Raw genomic sequence first — 11,219 nt, forward strand, 5'->3', positions numbered from 1 at the left:
GGGTTGTTCTGGGTTGGACCTGACTGGTTGACTGGGGTTGTTCTGGGTTGGACCTGACTGGCTGACTGTGGTTGTTCTGGGTTGGACCTGACTGGTCCCAAATGGCACCCTATTGCCTTAATAGAGATCTACTTTTGACCAGGGCCCTGGTCAAGTAGTGGTCTATACAGGGAACAGGGTCCCATTTGGGATGCAGTCCTGGTCTGTGTGGCTGTGGTGGTGGTGGTGTGTAATATGATGGGTTCCTGCTTGGCTTGAGTCATGCTGTGGTGGTGGTGTGTAATATGATGGGTACCTGCTTGGCTTGGCTGACTTTATATTAAAGGGAGTGAGCTGGAAAAAAGAGGAGCGAAGGAAAGAAGGATAGATGGGAGAGCTGAGAAGAGAAGAGAGCGGGGGAAAGAAAGGAGAGAGGGAGAATAAGTAGAGAGAGGGGGGAAAGAGGAGAGAGAGGGGGAAAGAGGAGAGAGGGAGAAAAAGTAGAGAGAGGGGGAAAGAGGAGAGAGGGAGAAAAAGTAGAGAGAGGGGGAAAGAGGAGAGAGGGAGAAAAAGTAGAGAGAGGGGGAAAGAGGAGAGAGGGAGAAAAAGTAGAGAGAGGGGGAAAGAGGAGAGAGGGAGAAAAAGTAGAGAGAGGGGGAAAGAGGAGAGAGGGGGAAAAAGGAGAGAGGGGGGAAAGAGGAGAGAGGGGGAAAAAGTAGAGAGAGGGGGGAAAGAGGAGAGAGGGGGAAAAGTAGAGAGAGGGGGGAAAGAGGAGAGAGGGGGAAAAAGTAGAGAGGGGGGAAAGAGGAGAGAGGGAGAAAAAGTAGAGAGAGGGGGAAAGAGGAGAGAGGGAGAAAGAGGGAGAAAAAGTAGAGAGGGGGAAAGAGGAGAGAGGGGGAAAGAGGAGAGAGGGAGAAAAAGTAGAGAGAGGGGGAAAGAGGAGAGAGGGAGAAAAAGTAGAGAGGGGGGAAAGAGGAGAGAGGGAGAAAAAGTAGAGAGAGGGGGAAAAAGTAGAGGGGGGGAAAGAGGAGAAAAAGTAGAGAGGGGGAAAGAGGAGAAAAGTAGAGGGGGAAAGAGGAGAAAAAGTAGAGAGGGGGAAAGAGGAGAAAAAGTAGAGAGGGGGAAAGAGGGAGAAAAAGTAGAGAGGGGGAAAGAGGGAGAAAAAGTAGAGAGGGGGAAAGAGGGAGAAAAAGTAGAGAGGGGGAAAGAGGAGAGAGGGAGAAAAAGGAGAGAGGGAGAAAAAGTAGAGAGAGGGGGAAAGAGGAGAGAGGGAGAAAAAGTAGAGAGAGGGGGAAAGAGGAGAGAGGGAGAAAAAGTAGAGAGGGGGAAAGAGGAGAGAGGGAGAAAAAGTAGAGAGGGGGAAAAAGTAGAGAGGGGGAAAGAGGAGAGAGGGAGAAAAAGTAGAGAGGGGGAAAGAGGAGAGAGGGTGAAAAAGTAGAGAGAGGGGGAAAGAGGAGAGAGGGTGAAAAAGTAGAGAGAGGGGGAAAGAGGAGAGAGGGTGAAAAAGTAGAGAGGGGGAAAGAGGAGAGAGGGAGAAAAAGGAGAGAGGGGGAAAGAGGAGAGAGGGAGAAAAAGGAGAGAGGGGGAATGAGGAGAGAGGGAGAAAAAGTAGAGAGAGGGGGAAAGAGGAGAGAGGGAGAAAAAGTAGAGAGAGGGGGAAAGAGGAGAGAGGGAGAAAAAGTAGAGAGAGGGGGAAAGAGGAGAGAGGGAGAAAAAGTAGAGAGGGAGAAAGAGGAGAGAGGGAGAAAAAGTAGAGAGGGGGAAAGAGGAGAGAGGGTGAAAAAGTAGAGAGGGGGAAAGAGGAGAGAGGGAGAAAAAGTAGAGAGGGGGAAGAGGAGAGAGGGAGAAAAAGTAGAGAGGGGGAAAGAGAGGGAAAGAGGAGAGCTTTATGTCCCTCTGCCATATGTTTCACTGTGTGAGATGGACAGGAGTGTTACACCAACTGGCTGGCTGGCTGGCTGACAAAACCCCTCTTATTTCTCAACATTGAGTTGCTTATTTCAAGAAGTGTAGAAAGTAACTAGCGCTTTCTTCAGCTAGCCAGATCAATAGCCTCTCTACTCCTCCCTCTTTTTCTCTCTCTTTATAGCCTGGAGGCAGCTGGCCCTTATTTCTCCCCCGTCCCCCTAGTCTCTCCCCTGTCCCCGCTTATTTCTCCCTGTTCTGTGCCTCAGTAGGGGAGAGGGCTGTGGGGGCCGAGGGGCTGGGAGAAGGGCTGTTGGCTGGATAGACTATTTGCAATCATGTCATCCATGCGTACAGGAACACAGAGATCCACAGGGCTGGGTAATGAACCCAGCCTATACTGTAGCACGCCATCTTATGCTATCAGAGCGGGGAGAGGGAGGGGAACACCAACGTTAGTCTAGTAAAAACACCACATGCCCTAACATTGAACACTTTGTACACAAACACACTCAAAAACTGCATCAATGTTTTGTAAATCTTGGCCACTGTTCAAACTAAAAAACTGCTTAACTGGGTTATTGTCAAGGATTAGCATGATAGATTAACTTTGCTAAACTTCAATTGGATAATATGAATACAAATGACACAATTTCGTACTCAGATGCAGTTGAAACATGTACAACATAAAGTCAACTAAACCTTCAGTTTACATTACATTTCTCCTCCCTCTAACAGTACTTGACAACACACCATGAAGCATAGCTATGTACCAACACAGATCCCAGACCTGGCGTAAAACCTTGGAGAGCAGAACTCAAGTGCCAAACACCCACCAGCTTCAACACACATTCCCAGCTCTCAAACAAAGTAGGGGCACAACAGGTCAGCTTCCCCGGGTGTGAAGAGCTTGGACGACTTAATCTAAGTCCTGTAAGTAGATGAACACAGTGTGTTTGTCTAACACTTGAGTCACCAATGTACATTTACAGACTAGGAGTTGGAGCGATGCCAGGTAATGTTGCATCAGCGTTTTTAAAGATCTCTTAACAACACATTATGGGACTATGAGAGAGGAGTGAGGGATGTGATGGATGACTGTTTGAATTTCTGGCAGAGGAGTTTGTAAACACTGGTGTTCCAGCTGAGTTCTCTGCTCTCTATTGGTTGGTGTTCCAGTTGAGTTCTCTGCTCTCTATTGGTTGGTGTTCCAGCTGAGTTCACTGCTCTCTATTGGTTGGTGTTCCAGCTGAGTTCACTGCTCTCTATTGGTTGGTGTTCCAGCTGAGTTCTCTGCTCTCTATTGGTTGGTGTTCCAGCTGAGTTCTCTGCTCTCTATTGGTTGGTGTTCCAGCTGAGTTCTCTGCTCTCTATTGGTTGACGCTAGCCAAAGCCAAAACACATGCAGATAGACTGGGCTCTACTGCCAACACTAGGGCTGGGACAACATTCTTCGACACAGACAAATATTACAGCATTAAATTGGCCCATTTAAAGTAAACCTGTCACAAAACCAACAACTCCTAGTCTTATTCATGAACCAGACCACTTGTTGTTGTTTCTCGGGAGAAATGTGACAGAGTTGTTTTTTTTGGCAAGCCAGCCCACACCAAATAATAACAACTGCTTGTCAACAGGCAGCTTAGTTGGCCCTAATTCACTGCCTGGTCTTAGCCAGCCCTTATCTAATACAGTTACAATCTAGTTCAATGATACAGTGCAAGCCGATGGGCTCATTATTGGGGAACATACGTACTAGCCTGTCTTAACACAGTTCCTTGAAAGTGCTTGGGCTTACCACAACACATACAGAGAGAACTCAAAAGAATAAAAACGTCATTTTTTGTCGATCAGTGTAGTACATTTCTGCACAGCTGCAATGTTGGTTATGTCCCAAATGGCACCCTATTCCCTATATACAGCTGAAGTCTGAAGTTTACATACACCTTAGCCAAATACAAACTCAGTTTCTCACAATTCCTGACACTTAATCCTAGTAAAGATTCCCAGTTTTAGGTCAGTTAGGATCACCACTTTATTTTAAGAATGTGAAATGTCAGAATAATAGTAGAGAGAATGATTTATTTCAGCTTTTATTTCTTCTTGCTGCCACCCCCGTGCTTCACGGTTGGGATGGTGTTCTTCGGCTTGCAAGCACCCCCCTTTTTCCTCCAAACATAACGATGGTTCTATTTTTGTTTCATCAGACCAGAGGACATTTCTCCAAAAAGTACGATCTTTGTCACCATGTGCAGTTACAACTGTCTGGCTTTTTTATGGCGGTTTTGGAGCAGTGGCTTCTTCCTTGCTGAGTGGCCTTTCAGGTTATGTCGATATAGGACTCGTTTTACTGTGGATATAGATACTTTTGTACCGGTTTCCTCCAGCATCTTCACAAGGTCCTTTGCTGTTGTTCTGGGATTGATTTGCACTTTTCGCACCAAAGTACGTTCATCTCTAGGAGACAGAACGCGTCTCCTTCCTAAGCGGTATGACAGCTGCGTGGTCCCATGGTGTTTATACTTGCGTACTATTGTTTGTACAGATGAACGTGGTACCTTCAGGCGTTTGGAAATTGCTCCCATGGATGAACCAGATTTGAGGAGGTCTACAATTTCTTTTCTGAGGTCTTGGCTGATTTCTTTTGATTTTCCCATGTCAAGCAAAGAGGCACTGCGTTTGAAGGTAGGCCTTGTAATACATCCACAGGTACACATCCAATTGACTCAAATGATGTCAATTAGCCTATCAGAAGCTTCTAAAGCCATGACATCATTTTCTGGAATTTTCCAAGCTGTTTAAAGGCACAGTCAACTTAGTGTATGTAACATTCTGACCCACTGGAATTGTGATACAGTGAATTATGAGTGAAATAATCTGTCTGTAAACAATTGTTGGAAAAATTACTTGTGTCATGCACAAAGTAGATGTCCTAACCAACTTGCCAAAACTACAGTTTGTTAACAAGACATTTGCGGAGTGGTTGAAAAACGAGTTTGAATGACTCCAACCTAAGCGTATGTAAACTTCTGACTGTAGTGTGCTACTTTTGACCAGAGCCCTATTAAAAGTATATTGCACTAAATAGGGAATAGTCTGTCATTTGGGACACAACCGTTGTGAACGTTTCACCTTGTTTAACTACACCCCAGCTCTCCAATCACAGGCCAAACACTGACCTCATCCTCATGTCTCGTTGCCAATGACAACACACACACAAACACACACACCCCTTTACAGGCCCAGAACACACAGTACAGAACAGAACACAGCACGCTACCGAGACCCTTAAGAGATTCCAGCTGTGCTCAAAACGATGATCACTTCAACACACACGGTCAGAGACATACACACTCACCTTCCATCCACACATGAAAGCAAACAGCTACAGGGGTTGTAGGATAGAAAACAAGCATTGAACAGGATACTTATTAGCTTCGTCCCAAATGGCACCCTTTTCCCTAAATAGTGCACTGCTTTTGACCATATAGAGTGCCATTTGGGACTCAGCCATCGGCGATGGAACAGGTAGTTGTGTCTGAACAGGGCATTAAGAGCAGCTGGCTGTAACAATACCTCTCTGGCACCAAGGCCATCTCTACTCTGCCCTTCTCTATGTATGTGAATGGAACCCTATTCCCTGTGTAGTGCACTACTTTAGATCAGGGACCCTGGTCAATAGTAGTGCACTACATAGGGAAGAGGGTGCCATTTGGGATGCAGCCTGCTACATCATTACATCACATAAATCTATCAACAGGGGCTTTGGTGGAGTGGTCAGTTACAACACACAGGACACAAAGAGACACACACACACAGGGAAAAGGAATGTTGTCTGTGAATTAGGGCCAGGTCTTCCATTCTGTTAAGGAAGAGTAAACTATTTGATTTTCTTTCTTACTTTCAGGTTGAGAATTGAGGACTTCAGAACTCAGGTCAAGGTTGAGAACTTCAGAACTCAGGTCAAGGATGAGAACTTCAGAACTCAGGTCAAGGATGAGAACTTCAGAACTCAGGTCAAGGATGAGAACTTCAGAACTCAGGTCAAGGATGAGAACTTCAGAACTCAGGTCAAGGATGAGAACTTCAGAACTGAGGTCAAGGATGAGGACTTCAGAACTCAGGTCAAGGTTGAGAATTGAGAACTTCAGAACTCAGGTCAAGGTTGAGAATTGAGAACTTCAGAACTCAGGTCAAGAATTCTGAATATACATGTAGTTGGAAGATTCCTGGAAGCTGATGATGGAATAAGACAATTTTGGGGAAATTACCTGAATTTTGCATCGCTACACCAGAGGGAGTAAAGTTCAGACCTCTACCTAGAAACACATCTGACAGGAACACATGGTAAACAGCATGTAGGCTAGCTTCACCACAGGTACAGCTGTTGCTGTGAGAGCAGCTAATCCACCAACAGGGCTGTACTGTACAAACATGCAATAAAGAGATCGGTCACGTCGCCACAGGTTGTACCTCACTTCACTGTGTGCGCTGCCAGCCTGCCTACGCCCTTATTAAAGACCAGGGGTATTTCTCTATAGTCTAGAGCGGCTTCCTCTCATCTCCTTTCAGAAGCAACGTGAGACAGGCAGTGTCCCAAACGGCACTATATTCCCTACATAGTGCACTACTTTTGACCAGGGCCCATAGAGCTGTGGTCAAAAGGTGTGCACTATATAAGGAATAGTGTTAAATGTGGATTTGGGAAGCACCCTGTGTCAGGACAAAGTCACTGACACCAACACACCAGTGTTATCATTGTTCTGCATCAGAGCACATATGGCCTTATTATCTAACAATGTAATGTTGGTAACAAGACACCAGCAGGCCTGACAGACACGCTGGAGAGGAAGTTCAGTTCAGAGCGTTTCCAGCAAAACAACACAACATGGGTCTTGTTCAGTTGGCACGAAGGACGAAGCGTTAGAAAATGTACCAAAACTGGGAGGTTCTATCTGTAGCTGTCCAATAACAAATGCTTGCTTTGTGCCTTAACAAACACAACCCTGAACCTGAAGACAGCCACTCTGAGACACGTGAATACGGACCTGTTCTGACCTCTGACCCCCAACCTGAAGACAGAGGACAGCCACTCAGACTCCTGTGAATAGGGGCCTGTTCTGACCCCCAACCTGAAGACAGAGGACAGCCACTGAGACTCTTGTGAATACAGGCCTGTTCTGACCTCTGACCCCCAACCTGAAGACAGAGGGAAACCATTTGTAGACAACTAACAGCAGCAAGTCTAGTTAGTCTCAAAGACAGTGGTGGTCTGTATATCTTGACACTCCACCAGAGACAGAGAGGACCACACCAGACACTAGTCTAGGACAACACCAGGACAATAGAGCCCCTGCACCTCCAACACTGGTTCCAGGACAATAGCGGGCAAGGTTGGCTGTCAATCAACGATAAACTACAGACAGATTTCCAAATCCACCCCTAGCCTCCTACACTGCTGGCTGATTCCAAGGTTGCATCTCAAATGGCACCCTATTCTATTCCCTATATAGAGCATAGAGCTAAGGGCTCTGGTCAAAAGTAGTGCACTATATAGGGAAAAGGGTGCCATTTGGGATGTATTCCAAATCGACCCCTAGCCTCCTACACATTAGTGCCTCATGTAGCCTGGGGCAGAAAGAATTGGATAGGCCCTGAAGCGTATCAGTGGGCAAGGTGGTGGCGTCATTAATATATAGATAATTATCCAGTCCTTTCAGCGCAATAAGACGTGGCTGGGAGGCCTAAATTAAACCAGGGTCATATTCACTAGTGCACACCGTAGCAACTTTGCTTTGGTTTGTGGTGTTGCGTACCGAGTAACAAGTGATCCAACTAGGTCTAGGCCAGTTGTTGTTTGCAGGTAAAACTAATATGAGGTAAGCCCTCATCACTGTACAGGGTCCCCTGTAGCTCAGTTGGTAGAGCATGGCGCTTGCAACGCCAGGGTTGTGGGTTCGTTTCCCACGGGGGGCCAGTATGAAAATGTATGCACTCACTAACTGTAAGTCGCTCTGGATAAGAGCGTCTGCTAAATGACTAAAATCTAATCACAAGCTACCCTGATGGAAGTCACACACAGGCCTGCATCAGTCTCTGTGTCACAAACATGACCTTGTTTTATCTCACCCACCACTGAATCAGCTGAAGCTGAATGAAGGAAAATAATCAATGAAAACATCCATCATGTTATCTAGGTTAGTCCAAGGACAGTTTGTAACCCCTAACAAGTTGATAAGACATGATCAAATAATAAGTATGGCCCCCCCATCCACACAGATCTGAGGCCAGTTTTATCTCAGCTGAGAGTCATTAGGGATGAGCAGCAGCATTTTCATCCATGCACTACAAACATCCACCATAACATGTCATAACATGCCCAATCTGACCACCAGTAGCTACTACAGTCAATAGTGATTAGAGTAGCTAGCTAGTAGAACAACAGTTCAGTGAAATAGTGTTCTATGCTGTTCCATCGCGTTAACGTTATCAAGAGGGACTGATATCAACTGAAATGCATTACACACTTGTATTATAAAGCCGTTGGTGAACGAGTTGAGAGAATAGTCAATACAATATGTCAAGTCAGCCATTGCATCTGGCAGAGGGTGAGTTGTCAGTCTAATTTGACATTTAGAGATATTATATTCAGCTTTGGTACTTAACCTATTGTTACAGCCAGGCCGCTTCCTGGTTGGCTTGTACACAACCAAACGTATGTCTGTGGCTTGACAAAAGGTCGACAACATTGGACTCAAAACCTTTCCAGCTGGCTTAGCTAGTGGTTATGATAACCTAAGGAAGGTGGTTTTATCACCAACAAGAACAATTGATGTGTGTAGTATCTCAGTTATATTCTGACAAATATATCTGAGCATTGAAGTGATAGAACAAATTGTCCGATTTGAATTTAGCTAGCTAGAATCAACTGGCTAAAACGAAAACTGAACAGCTGACGTTTGATACCATTGGAGAGTTAGCCAACTAGTAAATGCCATGTAAGCTTGCTATAAAAAGCAAAATAACAGATGTGAGGAAATATATACCATTAGCTGTTTTATATTAGAAACTCACCCAAATAAATATCTCCAAATGATCCACTTCCAATTTTTCTACCCAGTCTGTATCGGTTTCCCACTCTCAATTCCATGATTGACAATTTATAGCAAGCAAGCTCGCTAGCTCAAAATCCACAAAAAATGTTTCAGGCAAAAGTCCAAGGAAGTTTCAGTCAAAATAAAAATAAAATAAAGACAAAACAATTTCATTAAACGTTTTTTTCTCTTCTTTCTGCCTCCCGTCTCTGTCTATCCGGATATAGTAACGGTTCCTATCTACAATCCAACAAACTCTTTCACCTCTCGTTTTAAAACAATCCTAATATCATAAAATCATAATACTGGGTTTGTTTTGAAGGTTAACGTGTGTAGTTTATGCTCTTGCTATTTTCGATATCATCCCGACTTGCTTTTCCGAGGATGAAGATGGATTTTGAAGACGTCGCCCTTGTATTTTTCTCTATGTTCTTTCAGCACTGTCTCCGCGTCTGTCTTTTTTCATATAGCTGATATGCGACTTTTCCCCGTTCAGCAATCTGTAGTACGTCGCTGTCGTCACTTCCCTTAGCAACGGCTGGCCATGGCAAATATCTTGCATGGGGGAGGGGAGCCAGGGCTGGGAAGGGCTTGCCTTGACTCTATAACAACAAAAGCCAGGATTGAATCAATTTCCTTTGTCCAGCATAACATGTAAAAGCAAGCATGAGTATTATCTAACTGTCATGTTCACGGTGTGTTTGTTGCGTTTAATAATCCCTACAACAAGCTTTTATGTTTAGATGAAATTACACAGTATATTGAGACACACATCAATCTATAGTTAGATGTTTATTAAATGTATGGACATTGTGTAATAGTAGGCCTACATAAGAAATAAGAAAAATAAATAATCCAAACAACAATCTCACCTCTTTGTAAACATTGAAAAGGACATAGTGATCAATCAGGGAGTCAGGATTTGTCTTTAGGCATGGGGTGACAGGGAAACGGGGAGATTGCCTGTAAAACCCTGTGTGTGTATCCCTGTGTGTGTGTATCCCTGTGTGTGTGTATCCCAAATAGCACCCTATCCCCTAAATAGTGCACTACTTTAGGTCAAAAGTAATGCACTATATGGAGGGCTACCCAAGTCATAGACGCTTCTCTCTGCTAGCGCACGGCAAGCGATACCGATGCACCAAGTCTGGAACCAACAGGACCCTGAACAGTTTCTACCCCCAAGTCATAAGACTGCTAAATAGTTAGTTAAATAGTTAACCAAATAGCTACCCCGGACTATCTGCATTGACACTTTTTACACTAACTCTTTTGACTCATCACATACGCTGCTGCTACTGTTTATTATCTATCCTGTTGCCTAGTCACTTTATCCTTACCTATATGTACATATCTACCTCCATTACCTCGTACCCCTGCACATCGACTTGGTACTGGTACCCAGTGTATATAGCCAAGTTATCGTTACTCATTGTGTATGTATTCCTTGTGTTATTCATTTTATATTATCTCTCTATTTTACTCTCTGTATTGTTGAGAAGGGCCCGTCAGTTAGCATTGCGCTGTTAGTGTACACCTGTTGTTTATGAAGCATTTGACAAATAACATTTGATTTGATTTTATCTGCCCTCATCTGCCCTCACACCACCAATGGAAAAGTACACACTATACTAAATATTTACATGTAAGTTTTCCTGCTCCTCCTAGTTCTTAGTAACAACTCTCAGCCCTCTCTGTCAATATCCTTCTCCACCCTGCTTTCCCCCCTCTGTTAGATCTGACATAACTGGGTGGAAACCAAGTGGCACAAACTCCACTTATCACTCCAGTTATCCAATGCTTGACTTTGTACAATTGTGGCTTCTAGGAAGGGCCATCGAGAGGTGCCAAAAGGAATGAGGAAGGGGGAGGGGCTGGTATGGGAGTGGGCGTAAGCAACCCCACTTATCTCCTCTACTACCTACCGTGACGTCTATCTTATTCAAGTAATAGTTCATAGTCACCCGTACTGTGTTAAGACGTGAATCTGTCAGTCCATCTGGCATAGGAAGTATCTGTCTGGACACGTCGTTGTGACGTAGCCGTGACGTCGCCGGAGCAATGACTCAGCTCGCCCTCCAGGCTCCGACACTTTTAAGACCAGGGCATGCCGGGTAAATCAACCCGCTCAATCAAACTGTCTTGAGTCCCAAATGGCACACTATTCGATATGTAGAATACTGGTTTTATGGTTTTAATATTGGGTTAAAAGTAGTGCACTGTATAGGGATTGGGAATAGG

At 44.7% G+C, this 11,219-nt stretch overlaps 1 protein-coding gene across 1 annotated transcript in view; it reads right to left on the bottom strand.

The window, feature by feature from the left end:
* The window catches only part of LOC311100907 (casein kinase I-like), a 52,699-nt gene extending 43,253 nt beyond the window's left edge, over nt 1-9,446 (bottom strand). The window contains exon 1 of the mRNA XM_084141891.1: nt 8,959-9,446. Coding sequence (XP_083998017.1) covers nt 8,959-9,034 — 76 coding nt within the window. The 5' untranslated portion in view covers nt 9,035-9,446. The remainder of the gene's footprint in view (nt 1-8,958) is intronic.
* Between the last annotated feature and the right edge of the window lie 1,773 nt (nt 9,447-11,219).

Source organism: Coregonus lavaretus, assembly GCF_964263955.1.
Source record: "Coregonus lavaretus genome assembly, chromosome: 2".
NCBI classification, from domain to species: domain Eukaryota; kingdom Metazoa; phylum Chordata; class Actinopteri; order Salmoniformes; family Salmonidae; genus Coregonus; species Coregonus lavaretus.